The following is a 22,807-nucleotide window of genomic DNA, read 5'->3' as shown; positions in this document are numbered from 1 at the left end:
TAAAACGGAGAGAGATCATGATCGTTGGGAGAGACGGCATTAGCCTCGACTGGAATCTGATGAGCTATCACAGGTCAAGTGAGATGGATATGAACTTGGACCACGTTATTTTAGGAAGAGAGAACAATGGTTGGAAACTTCCACACGACCTCACAAGGTGAGAGTAACATGGAGGCAGAAATATTTGCTCAAACATGACTGTGGAATGCTCTGGACAAACAGTAAAATTTAAATAAAGTCTTACTGGATTTTATTATCTATCTATCTTCTACTACTACTAACGCTACACATTTAAAGTGCCAAGAACTAAAGTAAATGTTACAAAGACATTATCTATTTAAATTAATCTTCACAGCATCCTGACAAGGCATTATTATCCCATTTTGTATATGAGGATCCTTATGTTCAGAGAGGTTATAGATCAGCCCAAGATCACACAGCTAATAAAAGAAGGAGCTTGGATTGCAGTCCTCACCCGTCTGACTCATGGTTTCAAGATCTGTGCTCTTAAACCACACGCTTATAATAAATAATGCCTCCCAGAGGATGTTAAGGGGCCCTCACATGGCTGCCTTTTGCAGCCCCTTGCTTTTCAAGGGGGAAAGGTCATCTCTCCACTTAAGAAAAGCCCCAAATTTTAACTTTCCTAGTTCTGAGGTTGAGGAAAGGATCTAGAACCCAGGTCTCCTGCCTTTGACATGTGCAATTCCTCTATGGTCCCATGAAGTGGGGGATAATGGGATAAATGTGCTCATCTTGGGTTTGGAAGGGATCGCCCTAGTGGAGGCTGAGGCACGCGCTCCGGGAGTATTCTGTCCTCCCCATGGTGCACCTGTCGGGGTTCTGATGTGGTCGGTGGCTCTCTACCTAGAGGTGGCTTGCTCTGTAGGGTAGTGACCCGATGTGATTCACCCATGCTGCGCACTTCTGACCCTCTAGTTTAAGGCCAAGGATGCAGTCCACAGCTGTGCAATGTAGTTTTTTTTTTTTTTTTTTTTTTGAGACAGGGTCTCACTCTGTTGCCCAGACTAATGCAGTGGCATCATCATCGGAGCTCACTGCAGCCGCAGCCTCACCAGCAGCTGGGACTACAGGTGCACACCACCACGCCTCACTAATTTTTCTATTTTTTTGTAGAGATGGGGTCTCACACTTGCTCAAGTTGGTCTCAAACTCCTGGGCTCAAGCAATTCTCCTGCATCAGCCTCCCAGAGTGCTGGGATTACAGGTGTGAGCCACTGTGCTTGGATTTTTTTTTTTTTTTTAATAATGTGAAGCCAATGGGGCCATCTGGGGAGCAGAAGCTGAGCACATACAATGACCACGGTTTGGGAAACAGAACTTGTACCTTCCCAACTCACCATGTTCCCCTCACTGATTTCCCCTCTATTCGTCTCTCCCATGTGGATCCAACTCACCCTTTGCCTTCCAGCTCATCTCCACCCAATGCTCGTGACTCCTTGAGTCATCGGCAAACCTAACACAATCATTTTTGTCTGAGCTTTTTTCCTGGTCTTGTCAATTACGCTCGTTCCCTCCACATATATTTTCCCAGTGCCTATTTCATGCCAGGTACTCTGCTAAGGGCTGGCTACAAAGAGATGAATGTGGCATGATAGTCAGTCCCCACAATGTGACCACAGACCAGCGGGCACACGTTCAGGACTACCTGCTGACGCTGGGCTGAATTCAACAAAAAAATCACTGAGCACCTGCAATATGGCAGCCAATGGATTAGCGCTGTGTAAAGCATCCTAATGAGGTTCCAAACCCCCTGAGAGGAAAGACACTGCTTCGGGAATTCTCAACCAGGAATGACATCTGGTAGTGTCCGGACACAGTTCTGGTTGTCATAGCTGGACGTGGGCAGAGGGCGGAGGGTCTACTAGCATCTGATGGGTAGAGGCTGCGGATGCTGCTATACGTCCTACACAGTTAAGGAGGCTCCAACCCCAAATATCAGCAGCGTTGAGCCTGAGAACCCTGCTCTACCTCGTGCTGCTTCGACTCTGAGCGAGCGTTCAGTGTTGACTGCCTGGTGACAAGAAGGAGGAGGGGACTGTCTCTGATGGAAGCTGTCCTTATTGTCTGAGGAATCGAATCCATAATTGCTTTTGGGAGCCAGGAAGACAACAGAAACCAGGAAACTCAGGTATGACAGCCCAATGGTAGGAGCATGATTAGGCGCAAGGGCAGAAGTGAATTACAGCAAAATAGCAAATTTTTAAGGCAGGCAAATGAAAGAGATAATGACCCCGGCACTTTACATGCAGGATATAAAGTCAACCATGATAGCATGAGGGAGACTTGGCTGAATAAGCCATCTGCACAAACGCACACAGGGTAAACGCAAACACAAAGGGTAGCTGAGACGGCGGGGCACAGGTGTGACGTGAGGAGAAGCTCACTTCCCATGACGAGTCGCAGAGGTGATCCCAGAGAACACAGGGGCTCCTTCCGTGACCGCGACACCAAAGAACCTTTGAGAGGACAGCTGGCTCATGCGGATGAAAAGACCCTGCCTCGTGGAAACAGTGATGACAACACTCCACTCTCCTTTGTCTGCCCCGAACGTGGGCTTCATAAAGCCTGAGAGGCCAGAGTTTCCTAAGCGCCTCTAATGGCATCAAAGTCACCGGGAGAGTGGAAGGATCTCGGCATGTTTCAAGGAGCGTGTGGATCAAGCACAAAGGAAGCAGTGGAGACCTTCAAAGATGCTGCCAGGTAGCTCTGGAAGTCCACACTGAATACGCAGGTGAAGGGTTACTGCAGGGACATCTAGTGACATGAACATCTCTGACCCCTCGCTTCAGCTGCTCCTTTTATTCTGAATCCGGGAAGGGTGAGGGCGCCTGTTAGATGAGCCGTGCAGAGTGAAAGGAGTTGGGCTGAGGCAGACACGCTCAGAGGCAGCGGCAAGGCTGGGGCCGGGCCGCGCTGCCCTGCATCGGAATATGAAGCATCCACACTGTCCACACTGCCTGATGTCAGCTCCTCATGACAGGTGCAGCAGAAATGACAAGCAGGACGGTCGTCACAGCACTCAGCAGGGCCTCCTTGAAAGGAGGCTTCTGCTAAGGAGTTCTTCCTCTCATCCTTGAGACTTTATGCAAAGTTTGAAATTATTTAAAAATAAGTGGTTTGTGAAAGGCTAGTTCCGACAATGGCACAGAGACACATACACCTGTTTAAAACCCCCTCCCAGCTTCCCAGCTGCACTCTAACTACCAGGTCCTTGAAATAAAAAATGATATGGACATGAAGACAGACAGACAGACACATAAATCTTTCTTTCACTCCCCACTATGAGCAAAAAAAATCAAGTTTTTCAGGATGGCAGACAAGACACTCTGTGATGTGACCCTCGTCTACTTCCTAGAGCGTCTACTTCAGTGATTCTCCTACTTGCTCAATGCACTTCCTGGCTAACCGTGCTATTTCAGACCCGCACGCTTTCGATCTTGCTCCCGAGTGTTCTCTAGAGCCTCTCACCACCACAATCTCATTCATCCTTCAAATACCTGTATGGGAATTCTATTCTGCTGTCCTGGTTGACCACTCTGGCCAACAGACATCATCACATCTTTGCTACGTTATTGCCGTTGTTATTATTACAGGTAGCTCGCTCTATTTTAGATCCTTATTTACATACTTATTTCATTCATTGGATGCTTGAGCTTGTCAGGAAGAGAGAGGCGAAGGAGTCATTTATTAAATAAACTGAAATCTATAGTCAGAGATTAAAGTTGTAGTAGAGCAAGCACAAGACTGCTCGTGAATTGCCTTTGAACTGTGCTCTGCCTCCACCTATAACCAAGTTGACCTGGCACCAACGGGGGCGGTAAGGAGAGCAAGGGGCCGTGTGATACAATAGCCAGGACCTGACATCGGAATCAGGTATTTCCTCTATTCCCTCACTCCCCAGCTTCATGGCACACAGTAAATAACAAGAGATGGTGTCAGGTTGTGTCAAGATCTGGACTTTGGAACCAAAGAGAGGCAGGCCCCTACCATCTGAGGGACCTTGGGGAAGTTACTTAACTAAACCTCAGTTACCGCATTGGTATGATGAAAAAAATAGTAGCGTCTAACTGAGTGGGGAAAATACAACAGGGTGACATATTTTAAGGGGCTAGGAGAGAGCCTGGTACGTGGTCCTCCATATACGGTAACTAACAACGATGATCAGTAATGAGGACTCTATCATTCTGGCAGATCGTAAAATTGAATAAAATGACATATAAACAGAGGCCAGCATTTGTCAGTTCCCATCTCTATGCTGAAGTCTTTTCTGCCCATTAGCTTTATTAGTTTTTTTCCTTTTTTTTTTTTTTTTGGACACAGAGTCTCACTCTTTTGCCCGGGCTAGAGTGAGTGCCGTGGGGTCAGCCTAGCTCACAGCAACCTCACACTCCTGGGCTCAAGCAATCCTCCTGCCTCAGCCTCCCGAGTAGCTGGGACTACAGGCATGCACCATCATGCCCGGCTAATTTTTTCTATATACTTTTAGTTGTCCGATTAATTTCTTTCTATTTTTAGTAGAGATGGGTCTCGCTCTTGCTCAGACTGGTTTCAAACTCCTGAGCTCAAACAATCCGCCCGCCTCAGCCTCCCAGAGAGCTAGGATTACAGGCGTGAGCCACCGCGCCCGGCCTAGTTTTTTTCTTTATCTCTCTCCTTCCCGCCACCCCTCTGCAGCACCAATTCATGTTGCCATCAGCCAAATGAGTCAATTCAAAATGAGAATGTGGGTAAACCTCTCCAGACAAATGTACGATGTCCGCTGCCATTGAACGCTCCTCCTAAACATACCCAGGTAGTGTAGTGAAGGCATTTCAAGCAGTGCCTAAATGACAATGTTGAAAGAAAAGATTAACCTGATCACTTGGGCCCATTTGCAACTGGCACATCAGAGTCACTACCCCTGTCAAATCCTGGTGGTATCACGCAGGTCTGGTTTTCTTTTTCCCTGCAGCGGTGTGCCAGGGCCACCTCTAGAAGGTGATCTCCGAATGACGGTGTTGAGCCAGCACCGGAATCATCAGCCTGGCACTTTTCTGCACGTAGAAATCAAGGTTTAAGCCATCACTTGTAACTAGCGAGGGCCAGTGCTGGCAGTCCATGGAGGATGAGGAAAACTGCACACGATTAATAAATACATCTACAGAGAAAGTCTGTTGGGAGGACCGACAGCCAGGTCTGTAAGCCAATACTGAATCAACAATTAAAAGAACAGTTCCAATTCAGTTAAGCCAGAGCCAAGAGAGACTCAGTTATATTTAAATCAAAATTCACCACAGCAGGGGATTATCAGCTGTTCAATTCTGAACGTTGGATGTTTTCCTTGGAAGCTTAACTGATATAACCAAGTGAATCTGAGTTATGTGCGGCGAGAACCGTGCAGCTGCTAAGCTGGGGTGCTGTGCCTGTCATCTGCGGTGTGGAAGCCACCGGAATTTGCACACACCAAAGCTCTGGGAGTTTCAGTAAGTCACTCGTTTACTTACTGTGCTGAATCTAAGGGGGTTCCAAGGGAAGATCGCATCTCCTTAAGGTTTAGCAGAGTGGAGAAGCTTGAGGGCCATGCGGTGCCATGAAAGAGGCCGTCTAGGATTCTTTCAACAGGCACGGACTCTGAAACTGAAGCTCAACTGCAGTGCAATCAGCTGGTTGTATCTTAATAGTACCTGTAGGCAGGTGCTTATTCCAAACCACCCATGAAGGAACAACGGGCACGCTCTATTTTACCAGCAGTTACGGAGAAAATTGTCCATGGGGCTAGTGCATCTTCTAGTTGCCCACAATTAACGAAAAGAAAAAGGCATTACACAAGGTGGCATTTCGTCCTAAATAGACTGCATGGGGAGCAATTAGGATTTAGGGATCATGGCAAAGAATTACCAAGAGAAGCTGCTGTTGGAAGTGACTGTGGTCGGTGTTTATTTCTGTTTTAATAAGCTCTGCCTGAAAGACAAAGGCAGTCTACGTTTGCTAAGTGAATCAGGATGGCGTGTGGCACGCTTCACGGCAACATTAAAATCCATGCTGCCTCAGCAGGACTGGGATGGAGTTCTTGATTCATGCCCGTGGAACATTACTGCTGAATTACAGATCCGCAGCTCTGTACGTGGAGGCTTCCCAGGCTGCTTTTACTTCTGCATAATTCAAGATATGAAGACTGTTTATTGCCGCTAAACTGTGTAAGAAGGCACAGGACAGAGAAATAGCTCTACACCTTCATTATGTTAATTCAGAAATCATGCATTCCCTTTTCTTATGTGTGGTTTCTGGGAAAAAAAAAAAATGCTTACTATGGATTGATTAATAGCTGGCCTTCCGATTTTTCCTCCCAACTGCCTTCCCTCTGATCTCTTTATTGCTTCTCCCACACCCTGAGAAACCTTATGTACAATGTGCAAATTTCATATTTTTGAAAAACCATAAGTTGGTAAAGGATAAAGGATGCAATTTTCCTGCCAGGGGGAAATATTTGGAGAGAAGATGGAGGAGCAATAAAGAGACAGTTTGTCAACAGTGTTTCTCCAGCCCATCAAAGCCTGCTCAAAGTTGTCACCGGCACTAAGTGACTCTGCCAAACCTTCTCTAGACGTTGAATGCAGTGCACATTCCAATGCCGTCAAATTAAGAGGGGTAATTGCAATTGGGGAGCTAGAAAGCTAAGACCTAGAATCACAGACACGAGGGGGAAAAATGGAGGGAAAGCAGTAGGTTTGTTTGTGTGTGTGTGTGTGTGTGTGTGTGCGTGTGTGTGCGCGCGCGTGCCCATACATGCTCATACATGTCATCTCACCACCTTCTGCTTACCTGTGTGCGTATGAAAAAAGATGGTGAGCTAGTTACAGACAGACCCGCTATCTTAAGCAGCTGGCACTCAGGATGCAACGTCTGACACATCAAGAAGCTTCACCAGGTCGAGTTTAAGGGCACAGGCTGGGAAGCCAGCCTGTCTGGTTCAAATACTGCCTCCATCACTCAGTAACTGTGCCCTCAAGTAAGCCGCTTGACCTCTCTGTGCCTCGGTTTCCTCATTTATATAACTGGCATCTGCCTACCTCAGGGAGTTGCTGGGAAGATTCTATGAACAGCGCCTGGCACAGAGCACACACCCAATAAATGTGAGCTAGACAGTGGTTCCTCAATGAAAGATTCCATAAAACAGAGATATTGCTATATTTGCCTACTTACAAATGGTAGCTTTGAGGATCAAATGAGTCAACGTATGTGGAAATCTTGATAAACAGTACAGTGATATTCAAATTTAAGAGTTTAGTACTATGCGCACCACACAGAGGCTGTGCAAATATTCATCCACTTGGTCATGTACGCTTCCTAGATATCTGCTATATTTCCAGATGTGTTGGTGTTATCTACTGCGGGGACTGGGCGATGGCATGGAACAGTACGCTTTGCACTTCCTGTTGCGGAGGGAATTAGGAGATATGTCACACAGGCGTGAAAAATTAAATACATGAGTCAGGAAAAAAAAAAAGAAAATTAAAAAAAAATATTCAAAATGGTATGCTATGAAAGCCTTCAGAGGGAGGGATAAATGCTATCGTTACTTGAGCACCTACGCCAGTCAAATGAGATATTTATGAGGAAGAGGGGGCGGGGTCAGCTGGGATGGGCAGGGACGGACTCAGAAACTGGCCGGTTTGAGCAGATCCTCCAAGACCGTTCAAACCACACAACTGACAAAGGAGGACAAGGACGGTCCGAGCGAGGAGAAATGACAAGGACACAGACACAGGCCTAGAAATAACCTCCTCAGAGAACAAGCCTTGGAAAGAAAGAAGAGGCAGAGACGAGCACCTAAGCAAGCTTTGTCATCTCATCTTTGGTCTCGGCTTTTGGCTTTGAAAAATGTAATTCTAACTTCCATGCTCCAGGAATGCAGAACAAGAGGGAAAACGAATAATAAATAACAATCAGGAGCTTTAGAAGGAACTTGAGTTTCCTCGCTAAGGATGTGGCAAAAATCAGTTCATTAAATAGAACTTACTTAAGGCCCAGTATTAATGATGAGAGTATCTGGGCTATAGACATGCACTTTTTAAATAACTCATATTAGCCTCATTTTCCCATCTCTTTTATAATAGCAATTTTTTTTTGCAGAAATGGTTCCAGAGAAGTCATTTACTGGCACTTAATTACTAGTATTTAACCAATTCAACATCCCCTTTTCTTTAGAGTGCATTAGGTTGCTATTACAATATTACACATTCTAATCAAATGTGGTTTTCTGCAAAGGTCCTCATTGTCAGTCTCCTCAAAGCAAAGTTTATCTGGACTATTATACATTCTCTCTGCTTTGGCGGCACCAAATTAGATTAATTATTTATACCTAAGGCCCCACTGCTTCAGAAGTTGGGCAGCCCACTTAACATTTCTCTAGTGAATTATTAAGAGTCTTATTTTTTAAATAAAATCCTCATTTCATAGTCTATTTGATTGAGGTTAAACACAATAGTCTAGCGATTCTTGGATTAAACAGTCCGATGTCATAAGATTCTCTCCTGGGTTTTATGCCAGTGAGCACATTAGAAACAAATGAACCTTTCGTTAAGAACACCCTCGCAGGGGAGCGAGGCATAAGGTTTCTGACTTGAAAACGGTCTGGCACCAGTCTAGGCAGGATTATTAGAACAATGGGCGAGTCACAGATCGTATGTGGATTCTACTGTTTATATATCAGGGATAATTAGCAATATAAAAAGGGCCTTAAGGGGCTTTCTGGGTCCCCCCTCCTTATTTCTACAGATAGAGATTAACACCCCACAAATCGTCTCTGGCTTATAGTCACTTGCTTTGTTCCGATGACCACTTCCAGATATTTATCAAAGACATCCTTAAAGCATTAATAGCAGGACACGGGGTGTACACTGAAATGATCAGGGTTCTTCGCTGCAAGCAACAGACTCTGCTCTGGCAAAGGAAAGAACTTTATTAAATAATATTAGTAGTGCCTAGAACCTCAAGGAGGGCCAGAAAGCCAGGCTAGGACACTACGCAGCCAGAAACAACGTCCAAATGTACCCCAGGGGAAGGAACACTCCACTCCTGCAGTGCAAAAAACACGACACAGTCTCCCAACCGGGACACTTGGGAGAGATGCTGGTTCTTCTAGTTCTCCTGCAGAGCTGGGCCCCTCCCCGCCACAAACACCACCCACACTGCTCACTTCTCCACCTGGAGACACCTAAGTGCAAAGATCACTAGAAAAGTCAGTTTTTTGCCTTTTATCTTAGGTAAATGAGACTTCAAAAGAAATTCCCCAAACACGAGAAAACATTACCCATGTCAAAGTGTACTAGGGTTAACAGAGGGCTTCTCAAAACGTCCTTGATTTCCTGGTGGGCATCTAGAAGGAAAACGAGGGGAAACGATCTCCTCTCCTGACTGCCCACACCACTGCGCCCCACCCTGTCACTCTATTATTTGGCTTCTAGCACTTCTATGACCCGGGCACACTTTATGAAGCAGAAAATATTAACATATTCTTTCACTCTGCCCCAGGAGATCAGCCAATGACAAAACTGATCCGGTGCTGGGCAGAAAGAAGAGAGCCTTTTCCATATCTATCCTAGGACTAACACCCTTGACCTTCTTTGACTTTCCTAATTCCAGCATCATCCTGACTCCTTGGTGAGATTAAAAACAACAATGGCCCCTGGCATGCAATGCCTCAAGGCTAGAATCTGTCCCTTGCTTAGCTTTAGGGCTTTAATTTTCAAAGACATTGAATTATTTTGAGTAGGCTGTTTACCTTGATGTGAGCAGAATTAGCCTTAGACACTAAGCCTTTATGGCAAGTTTTATTGTCCAAGGCAAATATAACCTGTTAAGATTTACAGGCTTTATTAACGGCAATAACCATTTTACAGCCAACATCAGTAAATCAGGGTTTATTGAGAACTCTACAATTTTAATCTGTGGAAAACCATTAAAATGTCGGATTTTCATTAGACATAATTTCTAACTTTTATGAAAGATAGATTTTCCATTTAATTAGGGAGTATAAAAAAGTGCAGTGTGGGATAATGAATTGTTTTGAAAAGAGCAAATTGGTTTTAGCTAAACAACAAGTGTCAAGCACTGAAGATGTTATCTTTAGTTAGAACTGACCCAAAGTTAAGGTTAAAAATAACCGCAGTGACAAGAATGTTCTAACAGATGCAGCTGCTACGATGAGCTCATAGAGTTTAGAAAAGCTTGCGTTATCATCCATTCCCATCGCAGGTATTTTGTAGAGCACATGTGTGCCCTGTTATTTCATCCACACCAGTGTGTAAATAAGTCTGGTGAGAACCTCCAGGTTCACGTAACATTTTTCATAAAATGTTTTAGTGGCAACAATGCTATTCATAAGACACTTCCATGGCACTAGGCAAGATGAACAGCACTAACAGTCACCAGCTTCCACTAATGACCATTTAATTTCCCCATGTGACAGATTATAAGACAGGGGGGCAGGAAGCTTTTGGGCAAGTGTCTTTGTCACTTGATGAGCTTGAAGGACAAGCACAGAGGGCAGTGGCTGGAACGGAGCACATGGGCGGCCGGGGATGAGGGGTGGCCTTAGCAGCTCCCTACTTCACAGGCTGAAAGCATGTTAGATGTTGCCAGCGTTTTCAGTTTTAATCTGTTTCCCCAGCCACCTTGGGGCCTTACCTCTTTCTCTGAGAATCAAAGCTTCCAGAAGTTTTAAAAACAAAGAGGAAGAGGAACCATGGAAGTCACAATAATCTCTACCATTTATCTAGTATTAGAACGCGTGCCAACTATTTTGCATATTTTTGGGTTTCTTTTCTCTTTGTCTCATAGCAATCCTACAAGGAAAGTTATTTTTCCCATTTTCAGAGGAGGAGACCGAGGTTCATGGTGGTTAGTGAGCTGCATTAGGAAGTCAGAGTCTGATCCTGGGTCTGTTTGACTCCAAGGTCATGCTTTTCCCCCTGTGCCACACCGACAATCCTTGATTCTGTCTCTACCGTTTGCATTCCCCAGTGAGATAGACTGGGAGAAATAACCCTGTGACGCAGACACCAGGACGCACTTAGCAGAGGCCGTCTGGGGCCCTTCCTGGCCATGTGACCTGCAGGGCCATGGTCAAATATGGAGAAAACTGTAAGCGGGGTAGAGATTACCCTTGATTCTCTCACGGCCCCTTTTCTTCTCCTAAGTGGCCTCTTCTGTGCAACTTTAGGCATCTAGTACCCTCCTGCCTCCTAGGATATAGCATCCATCCGGGGCTCCCTGCCCCTGGAAGGACAGAAGGCTCCCAAGATGTCCCGCCCCAGGCTTCTTGTCCCCCTCGGCTCCCAAAGCATCCATAGTCTCAGTGTTCTGTTCTTAGTTTTGCTATCGGATCACCTACTTCAAACAAGGAGACACAGAATATATAGCAAAATTAGGGTCAGAATATTAGCTAAAAGAGAATTTAATCCAAAAACCTGGATTTGTAAGCGTGCAATGTGGGCAACACAGCGGGCAGATATGTTATCATTGGCCTGGCCATTTCCAAGCCTCAAACAGCCTTGGGGAAAATAACTAAACCCACAGTTCCATTAAAACCAACAAACAAAACGCTAGAGAAAGGAAAGATGTGAGCTTTAAAGTTAGGTTGGGCTGACACCCAGAGTCTCAGTTCTCATCCTTCCGAGTGATCTGAAGTCAGACAAGCTGCCTTAGGACAGACGTGAAAGCACAGGTTGCCTTCCAGCAGCTCATGGCATTGCTTTGCAAAGTAAATGAAATAACAGATAGAGAAACCACTTAACATCATTCCTGGCACGCGAGGACATTTCATAAATGGCGGCTCTTTCCACTCTTACACAAACCACTTTCTCTGGTCATAGAGATGAGTTTCCAAGAAAGTTCCATGTTGCAGACAGAAAGCTCTTGCATGTGTCTGTGAAAACGAGACTCGAGCATGTCCCCAATGTGCCTTTCAATGTGTCGAGCAGAGATCATCTATTCTGCTGAGGCACAAAGCCGGCTGATGTACCGGGGTCCTGCCAGCCATACCCCCTTCAGTCATGGCCCCACGGCCCCCCAGGAGGTAGGCAGGATGGGAAGCAAGTGCTCGCACGGTGGCCTGCTCAGGGACGATAAGTCTGACAGTATCTCACAGGGACAACTACATGACTGACCAATTTCCAAGCGCACTTCCCGATCACTGCCATTAACTGCGGAATCCTCGCATCACCGTGAAGGCAACAAGCGCAACTGCACACTCTCAGTGACCTGGACCGCAGGACAGGCACTGGCAGACGTCCCCACGGTGAGGGAGACCCCGACCACGGAAGGGTTTGAACATTTTCACTTTCATTCTCCATCTGTGTCCTCTCTCCACTTTCTCTCCCATCCCCCCTTCCCTTCAACAAAGGCGCAGACGTTGGTGGTCACGAGTTACCGTGCGAGCTATCGCTGAAAGGACAAGCGTCGTAAGTGTGGGTGCACAGGTATCGGTAGCATCCACCCCGTGATGAAGTGAAATTCCTGGGGACGCTGTCCCACGTTAAGATGACGCCATGAATGTCTGTTAGGGCCTCACAGTAGCCCGTTTAACCCACAATGTAGCTGAGACATCCTTCATCTCCACCTACAATCCAAAATTTAAAAAAAAATTTTAAACTAAAAATTTATAAAAGCGTTTGCCCCTTCTCAGCTCGGAATTTCTGTCTTAAACCATCCTACAGCCCCGGCTGCTCCTTGGAATAAAACTCTATTTCATTTCAGCTGGCCTGGCTCTGACGTGTATTCCTAAAAACATGTACGGTATTAAGATGCGAAACGTGATACGAGGCCAAAGGTAGAACGGGAAGTGAACGGAGCTGCACAGCAGCCCTCAAAACTCATGTTCACCAGGAACCTGGGAGTGTGACCTTATTTGGACATTGGGTCTTTGCAGATGTGCTGGGACCCGACCCAGAGTGTTAAGATGAGGCCACACTGGACTAGAGTTGGCCATAATCCACTGGCTGGTGTCCTTTCCGTAAGAGGGACATTCAGACACACAGAGACACAGAGAGGACAATGCCACGTGAAGATGCGATGGACACAGAGACTGGAGTGATGTGTCCACAAGCCAATGACACCAGGATCACCAGTAACCAGCAGGAGCTGGAGACAGGCCTGGTACAGATGCTCCTTCAGAGCCCCCAAAGGAAGTCACCCCCCTAACACCTTCATTTCGGACTTCCAGCCTCCAGAACTACGAGAGACTAAACCTCTGTTGTTTTAAGCCTCCGCGTTGGTGGCAATCTGTTACGGCAAGTCCTGGGAAACCGATGAAGACAGTGAACACCTACAGTTTAGAAACGTGTCAGGACGGTAGGTACTAGAAAACTGACTTTCTGATACGTCTACACTGTGTTCCCGCCTTCCCTGGTCTGCAGCTCTCCCCAGTATTTTTTCGCTGACGCTGGATGGCGCCACTACTGAAGGTTTTTTACATCCTGCTCTGTCCTTGTGGTTTCAGCAGAAAAGCACCATGAGGAAGCAAATGAGGAAAGGAAAGGAACTGAGCCAATAAGCAGAACTCATTTACCTTCAGGAATAGAACGTCAGGGCAAGGAAGATGCAGGGACGTGCGAAGTTCAGCCTCTCCAAATATCTGAACAGACAGGTATGCTACTTTCTTCCCAGACGCCAGCCCGTTTTCCCACGGGAAGAGCCTCCACCAAGCACTGTCCTGAGCAGACTCAGAGTCCCAGTAATTCACAAATCCCATGCGTTTTCTTGCAAGATGCTTCTGTGTGTGTGTGTAGGGGGTGAGGGTGAGTTTGTACGCAGACCAGCACGCTCCAAAGTAGATTTTTGCTTTTGGCTGTTACCTCACCAGATGGTACATCCTTTATTCCACTCTCTTTTGTTCTTTCCTTTTTTAATTTACGTTTTCGAAGAAGCAGTTGGGGAATGTTTACCTCCCTTGCTAGCACCCAGTAATGGGAGGGGGAAAAAAAATCCAGTGGATTTCACACTGCGGCTAATCCTGGCATAACCTCAAATATTCATCAAGATTGTCCAGAAACTAGTTTCATTCATATTCAACAAATACTTACAGAGTACCTGGGTGTGAGAAACATAGTTTGCTTTTTTAAATTAATTTTTTAGATCGACAAAAGTTATATGTATTTATCACAAACAACACGTTGTTTTGAAACATGTACACACTGCATTGGCTACATCGAGCTAATTAATACACGCCTTTGCCTCACATATGTAGAGTTTTTTTGGTGGGGAGAACACTTAAAATCAACCACTCTTCTTAGCAATTTTCAAGACTACAATACATTGTTATTAACTACAGTCACCATGTTATACGACAGAGCGTTAAACATATTCCTCCCACCTTACTGAAGATTTGTACCCTTTGAAGACCAACATCTTGCCAATCTCGCCTCACCGGCCCCGCTCGATGCTTGGTAACCCCCACTCTATTCGTCACTCTATGAGCTCCACGTTTTTAGATTCTGCATGTAAGTGGGGTCATGTCACATTTGTCTTTCCGTGCCTGGCTCATTTCTCTTGACATAATGTCCTCCAGACTTACCCCTGTTGTCCCCAGTGACAGGGTTTCCTGCACAGCATTCCACTGTGTGCACACATCACATTTTCCTCATCCGTTTACCCCACGATAAACACTTAGGCCGAGTTCATGTCTTGGCTATTGTGGGTAACGCTGCAATCAACAAGGGAATGTAGATATCTCTTCGATACACCGATTTCATCTCCTTTGACTACATGCCCAGGAGTGGAACTGCTGGGCTGTGTGGTGGTTCTGTTTTTAGTTTTTTGAGGCACCTCCGTGCTGTCCTCCACAATGGCCACACTCATTTACATTCCCATCAACAGTGCACGTGGTTTTCTTTCCTTCACGTCCTCACCAACCCTTGTTATCTTTCATCTTTCTGATGGTACTCATGAGAAACCCTGTTTTGTGTTCCGGGGATACGGCGATGAAAAAGAAGAAACAAAAATTTCCCTCATGGAACTTAAATTCCGGTAGGGTAGAGAGAAAATAAGCAAAGTTAATACAGAATGCTTGTGATAGCAGATAAGAAAATATAAATCAGGGAAACATCATGGAGCGGGGAGGAGACATTTTCAACAGAGTGTCCAGAGCAGGCCTCCCTGAGCAAGTGATATGGGAGTAAAACCTGAAGGAAAAAGAGACAAAGCATTGGAACAGCTGGAGGAGAGTGTCCCAGCAGAGAGGCCAGCACATGCAAAGGCCCTGAGGTAGGAGCATGGCTGGTGCATCTGAGAAAGAGTGAGGAGGACAGTGTGGCTATAGCTAGGTCAGGTGTAGAATAGTGGAAGATGATGGAACAGCAGCCCATATTGTGTTGGGTATTATAAGGCACTAAATGAACACGGATTTCTACCCTGAGTGCTTTGAAGGATTCTGAACAGAGCCCTTAAATGGCTGCAAGATCTTTGGTAGGTCACTGGTCTGAGCACCAGTTTTCTTGCTTCTAAAATGCAAAGGTCGTGCCTGGCAAACATCTAAATTCTCTTCAATCTGTAAAAAATGATTAATAGACAAATGCTAGGTTTCTATAGACAGATCACTAATGAAAACATTAACTTCTTTCCCACTCGACCCCTCTCTACTGCTGCTCAAGTTGACTGTGGTGACCCAGCACGGAATTAGAAGGGAACATGGGAATACCAGGGGACTGTTTCACACGGTTGTATGGCAGAGGCTAGACATTTTTATGCATGAAACATTTGTAAATTGGAACTTTTGACAGATGGGCAGTGAATGTAAATAACTGTAGATATTGGGAGGCAGGGGTGGGAGGATTGCTTGAGGCTGGGAGTTCAAGACCAGCCTGGGCAACATAGCAAGACCCCACTTCTACAAAAAAAAAACTTAAAAATAAGCCAGGCGTGATGGTACACGCCTGTAATCCCAGCTACTCAGGAGGCTGAGGTGGGAGGATCACTTGGGCCCAGGAGTTCGAGGCTGCAGTGAGCTATGGTCAGGCCACTGCACTCCAGCCTGGGCGACAGAGCAATACCCTGTCCCTAGAAGGAAAAAAATAAACAACAACGTAAAAAAAGAACTGCAGATACCAAGTGAGGCTCTCAGCAGCAAGTGGGACCTTGTGAATGAGATTAGCACATTCCCTCAAGCACCGAACGCCCTGCTCAGGAAACAAGGGCATACTCTTGGTAGGGAACCAGAAGGCAGCAAAGGAAGATCAATATCTTTTTGTTCGACATTAAATACAAATTTAAAAATAAGCATTTTCCTTTCTAATCATTTCATACCACTCATAGAGCATTCACTTTAATTTTCAAGTCCGTTTACTTCACTTCTATGAACCATCTGAGCTTTGAATAGTGTCCACCCAGCATGCTTTCTGTCCAAATGTGCAAGTGTGTGTGTTTTTCCATTCCCCTTCATTTCCTCTCCTCCTCTGTCCTTCCAATTACAAAATCCCCATTTTGCTAAAACGCAAGGCACAGGCTTCTGTTTGTTTTGTTCTTTTTTTTTTTTTTTCCAGTATCTCTCCTTCTCAGTGAATAAATAGTAGTTCCAAAGCCAGTTTTCTAGCTTCCCACAGAAGAGCCAAAACTGGACGATCCACAGCTAAATTCAGGCCTACGTTGGTGAATTTATAATTTATCATTCTACTAAGCATGCCTTATACTTAATATTTTTTCTCCAATAACTGTATTTCTAGTCTATCAGACCATCTTTTCATCGTGATTAAATGATTTAGAAAGCCTTCCTTACTACCACCGTATGTTACCAGTGACAGTTTTATTCTAATAGCACGTAAGAAGTCCCAGACCACGTTCAAGAAGCAAACGACGTAGTGGATTCTAGACGCCCCACTGTGAAGGAAGGATAACAGATCAGAGACCTGTGGCATCATCTCACTTCATATCCCCAATGCCAGCCTTGTGACTAAAACATAGCACACGCGCAGTGAATATTTGTTCCAGGAACAAGCGTAGAAGGAGCAAACTCCAATGAAACGCAACGCTATGGGCTTGTGACCTCCTTTCTCTGCATGCTCTTCTACGCACCCGGGCCTGTGAAAGCTCAGGTGCGATCCACAAGCCAATGTGCATATCAGAGTGCCCCGACCGAAGACAGACAGAATGACGCCTGTGTGATCCGAGGTCACCAGCAGTAAGAACGCAGATCCTTTGCTACCAGGCTGCCTAGCTAGGGCTCTATGTCGACAAGGAAGTAGACGGGAGACAAGTTCCTCTTCCAGCCTATCTCCTGCACAATTTTTTCACTATCTTTCGCAACTGGGTGCAGGCAGCAAGCATCCTAGACATCGTCTCTTTTCCTTTCCTCGTGGCCATGCTGGACCACGCCCTCCCTCTTAGGAACAGGGCTGGTTCCTCACTGTGACAACTGGTGGTGCCAACCTCTGTCTTACCTCTGCCGCAGGGACTCCCTCCGGAGGGCGGCAATGCAACACGATCATGCCTTCAATGGGGACCTCTCGTCCTTGTGGGTCCTGTTCAAAGTTTTTCCGTAAATCTGCAAAAGAAGTACGAGATAAGTGACATGCAGGCATTGCTCCAAGGCCAGGGTTAATCACGTTTGGTGCGAGTACAATAAATCAGTGAGCTCAATGTCACAACCTAGATACACACAAATAAGTGGCTTATTTCAGGAGTTGCAGAATACGAGAATCATTTTTTCCCAAATATCCATGAACACTTTTGAAATAACCTCGACAGAACAGTTCCTAACGTTCTATATTGACATGAAGAAGAAAGAATTAACTGGGAAAGCCGGAAAAAAAAAAAAAACCCAGAACACCTCTTTATTTCATGAGTCTTTGCAGTGTTATCTGCTGTGCATCTGATGAAACACATGGCCTAATAAATTGTCATCTACAGCTATTATGCAGTTGAGATGCCCATGATTTTTTTTTTTTTTTTATTAATCTGTAACCTCTGCCATTCCCTTAACCCTCTAGGGGGCTCTAGAAGATGGTAATACAGTTAGATTACCTATTAGTCTTTTTATTTGTAACCGGGGAGAAGGGGCAACATTCACCCACAACAAAATCTATAACCTATCCAACCAAACATATAATTAAAAAACAAAACGTCCTCCAGTCAAACAGCAATGCTGGGCATAAGGGTAGTGTCCTTCACGGAAGGCTCAAGGCACTCTGCAAACAAGCTGCACTATTAACCTTTTACACATGGAAGGGTGACACTCGGAGAGGTTAATTGGTCTGCCAGTGGTCAGAGAGCCTCCGTGCCAGTGATGGGGAAAAATCCACTAAGCCTGCAGACACACAGACTGACTGCTAGGGAGAAGGACACACAGGGACAGTTCCGAAAATGAGAGAGAAAAACTCACTTGGATTGCTTTCTACTCGTGCATATGCTTCTTTAAAAAAAAAAAAAAAAACGCTGGGAGCTGGCCTTTGCTACTTTGGAGGTGTCATAACGCTTTGATAATCTTGCAGCACGAGGGTAATTCTGAGTGTCACTTTGAAGGCACAGGGCAGCAGAGCAAAGACGGGTTGTTTACAAGTCTTCCTCAACGTAACAGATTTCTCCCTCCCTCCCTGACAATGTATTTTTCTTCAAATTGAGTATCTCAAATTACAGGCTGGGAATTTATTGATTTAATTTTCTTCAGTGCTTACAATCACATGAAATATGTCCCCTGTAAAGAGCAGAGCTCCAGAATCAGTTAACGTCTTTATAAATTGTATAAATACATTAAAGTTGCTTTTAGCAAGTCAAAAACACTCGATGAATAACAAGCACAGCAATCCAAGTATTTACTTTCCTCTGAATTTTACTTTTAATGTTGTTCCCTCCCAGAGGCGACCGATGTCTTTTGTCAGTAGCCGTGCGATGCATTCGGAGGTCTTCGTGAGTATACATAAAGCGAAAGAGCTTAAAAGGATTTGGACTGCAGGTGGGCGACAGGATCCATTCTCTCATTTCTCTGCTGTCCCCCGAGATGTAAACCTAGCTTCCTTCTACCCGAGATCCCTAAATTGCCACAGCCCTCATGATTCAGAACTTCTAACGCCAAGTGGCACGAAGGTCACATAACTTACTAAACTGTGACTAAGGTACTGTAAGGAAACCCAGCATGAAAAAAATCTCACATTTCCCACCTAATTCAGCCACAAACTCTCCTCTGCTGTCCCACAAGGCATCTCTGGGTCACTCCCAAAGATTTGGGACTTTATGACTCTGTTATTCATCAGAACTATATTAAAATTAGTCTACCATAGCGTGAGAGTGACTCCGACACATGAGATACCAATTTGCTAATACTGGAAGGAGTTGGGGTTTGTGGCTTATTTTATTTATTTATTTTTTTGCCTTCTTTTTTCTTTGCCTTGATGGCTTCATTTTCTACAGGAAGTTCCGCTCAGTGCTGCTAAATGAAGATTGTCATTTTGACAACACCAAATAATCCGTATCGAACCAGATGAAGCATGAAAGACCAAGAGCGGAAATTTCTACTTATCTTCTACTTCTATTTCCTTTCTTTGCTCAACAGAAATGGAAAGGTAACAAATGCTTAGTTTATAGTTATTTCCAGGATTTACTACATCAACTACTTAGCAAGTGCAAAGATGAGAGTGAAGTCATTTTCCCAGCGTCTCAGTAAAACAGGTAAGTAAATATATATATTTGTGTGTGTGTGTGTGTGTGTGTGTGTGTGTGTGTATACATATATTTCTGTTTGTCATCTGCTTCTATTTCCTTTCTTTGCTAGCTCTGTCTGCGCGTATATAGAAATCCCTATATTGGCACTGGGACCTACGACAGGGTGCTGTCTATCAGCACGACACATCGAGAAATCTGCAAGCGCATCTCACACAGACAGGATCAGATCGAAGAAAGGAGCAGCCCAACCTGTTGCTTTTCCCAGCTGGAATGCGCCATCGCTGCAAGAGTCCCAGCAAGAAGCACATTCCACCCCCCCATGTGGAAATAAAAAGATCACAGACGAATGGGGGGTGGAGAACAACCGCAGCGTCACATATGTGGATCCAAGAGTGGTGGCAAGCAGGTGACCAGATACTACAACAAGTGACAAACCCAGGTGTCACCGAGTCCTGGCTACACCTGATACTCGTGCCAGGACGCGGACTCCTAAGGAGGGCAAACTCCTGAGCCCTAAGGAGCATAAACGTACAAGACAAATTCCAGTTAGCTACTGAATATACTAAAAATTATGGAAATAAACTTCTTAAACACTCGGTTTTAAATGCTTCTAGCTCTACCTATGATTCTCCCCACAACCCACCCAAACTCATTATCTTCTGAATTCATAATCTAAAAGTAGGAGATCACCTGATGTCCATTTTCCAAACTAGTGGAAAATGACTCAGACTAATGAATTGACCATTTGGAACTATGTTAGTTCTGAGGCTTCAAAGATTCAGACAGGAACTGATCCAACTTCTAATAGTAGGGAAAAAACATCCCCCAGCCATAAAAAAAGAATTATACTACAAAAATAAGGGAGCAAACTATAGAACCGAAAATAGATTTGTTTCTTCCTCTAAAAAGGCAAGAAGCAAGAGGCATTTTTTGGATAATTTCTAATTTAAGTTCTTTAAAGTCAAAAGGAAATAGCAACTGAGAATCTAGAGTAGGGAATTATAAATAGGATAACATCTGAAATCAAGAAACTGCCACCATGAAGGAAAAAAATTATAACTGCTGAATGAGAAGTATATATATACACATACACACAGAAGACAGTAAACAGCATATTGAATACTGCAGAAAACCGAACCAGTGCAACGGAAGACAGGCGTATTTCAGGATCCAATCAGAAAAACAGAAAGTACGCCAGCTGGTGTAACAGGAAACACGAACACAAGGAATTGGCAGGGGGCGGGCTGCAGGACCCTTGCAGGGAGCCAGATCTGGAAAGGAGCCCGGGTCCAGCTGCACAAACTAGAGACAGAACAGTGGATTCAGACGTGCGAGACCATTGTGTTGGTGACCAACACAACCCAGTTTAAGAAACGCCCTCCAGCAGGGCTCTCCTGACATCCTGGGTCCCTGTCTCTCTGCCTTGTTCGATCAGTTCTGCGAAGGCAGCTCTGTGCCTGAGACATCCATCCCTATGTTCCCAGTGCCTGCTGCGGTACCTGATCCAGGGCAGGTCCTTAATAAACACATGTTGACTAAATGAGATAAGAAGAAAGTGATCAAAGGATAATGACATTGCCAGAAAAAGGATGAAATAAATGACGGAGATAAATGTGGAGACAGAGAAACCCAACATTAACTATAACAGGACTTGGGAAGGACACAACGAGCTGGAAGAAAAGAAACAAAAATCAATTTGATAATAATAATGATAGCTCTCTGAGCCAAAAAGAAAAAGATTTGAGTTTGCCAGAGAGCTTTATTGGACATAAAGGGAAAAAAACTCTAGATACATACTAGTTGAAATTTCGATTTTTAACACAATTAATAAAAATATGAAAATAATTTTACAAGTATCTTTGCAGAAAATAAGCAAAAAGTAATTAATAGAACAAAATTTCCCTATATTATCTCAAATACCAGAGTACAATTAATTAAATTCCATAAAATTTTATTTTTGACTTTTTTATAAAAGACAAAGGCATGGGTGCTAATTTTCTATATCCAAATAAGTTATTATTCATGAGTAAACTAACAGCAATATCGTCTCAGGCATGACAGGGCAAGCAGATTGCCATCAGCCACATATCCTTCTTGAAAACATTACCTTTTAAAATAAACTAATGGAAAATGACTCAAAGTAAGGAAGTGAACATTTGAAAGTTGTGGTTTTAAAAAACCTGGCAGTGGGCAATAAAACCACTTAAAAGTTTTAAACTTACATATTTTTATATTATAACTAAAACATGCATGTAAATATCCAAAAAAAGATCTGGGAAGAGAAATGTGTAACATATCATAAACATGCATGGTAATTAAGGCAGGACTTAAACTATTGGATCACACATTCCAGAACCCTGCTGGGCAGCAGTGCACGATAGTGAGGACGGGGAGGCCTGGACCCCGAGTATCTGGGAATGCAACTTACTGGCACCTTGACGCAGTAAGTATCTTTAAATCTCTTTGCCTCAGTTTCCCCATCTGTAATACAAGGATAGTAATTTCTACTACAAATAGTTTTTTGTGAGGATTAAATGCTAATATATTTAAAGTTCTTAGTTTAAGAGCAGTAGGTGTATAACAGGGCTTCATAGAGGTCTTATATATTACTTGATCCTATTATAAAGCCATAATGATGAGAATGGGGTGGTTTTGTCATAAATCAGACACAAGTTAATTATGAACTAGAGTATTTTTCAGAGATGCTCGAAGAAAAAGAATAATTTAGTATATGATAAAAGTGATACATAAATTAAGTGGGAAAAGGTATTAGGATTACTAATTGCCCTTTTGGGGAAAAGAATAAAAACAGATCTGTGTCTCGCTTTATACCAAAATAAATTCCATAACTAATAAGAAATATTTTTTACATGAAAGCACGGCAGTAATAAAATATTTATTGGATCTTAGGAAGGAAAAGGCCTTTCTAAACTGAAAATGGAAGAATGAACCCTTAAGGAAATGATTGGTAGGTATTGTTTTGTCAAAATTAAAATTTATGTTCGAAACATTAGGAGCAGGATTATGGGAAGAGGGTTTACAGCCTTAATACAAAAGAGCTCTTATGAAACAAAATGAGAACAATAATTACCCTCAAATAAAATGAGAAAGGAGTATGAAACATAATTTATATAAGAAGCAAATGGCTTATAAA

General features: G+C 44.2%; 1 protein-coding gene across 1 annotated transcript in view; it reads right to left on the bottom strand.

Annotated features, from left to right (window-relative positions):
* Nucleotides 1–22,807, bottom strand: part of UNC5D (unc-5 homolog D (C. elegans)) — a 637,214-nt gene that overhangs the window by 162,571 nt on the left and 451,836 nt on the right. The window contains exon 4 of the mRNA XM_012651718.1: nt 17,436–17,539. Within this exon, the coding sequence (XP_012507172.1) occupies nt 17,436–17,539 (104 nt within the window). The remainder of the gene's footprint in view (nt 1–17,435; nt 17,540–22,807) is intronic.

The sequence above is a fragment of the Propithecus coquereli genome, unplaced genomic scaffold (assembly GCF_000956105.1).
Source record: "Propithecus coquereli isolate 6110/MARCELLA unplaced genomic scaffold, Pcoq_1.0 Scaffold368, whole genome shotgun sequence".
Classification (NCBI taxonomy): Eukaryota; Metazoa; Chordata; class Mammalia; order Primates; family Indriidae; genus Propithecus; species Propithecus coquereli.
Note: the sequence above shows the minus strand (reverse complement) of the source record. Positions and strands in the feature narration are given on the sequence as shown.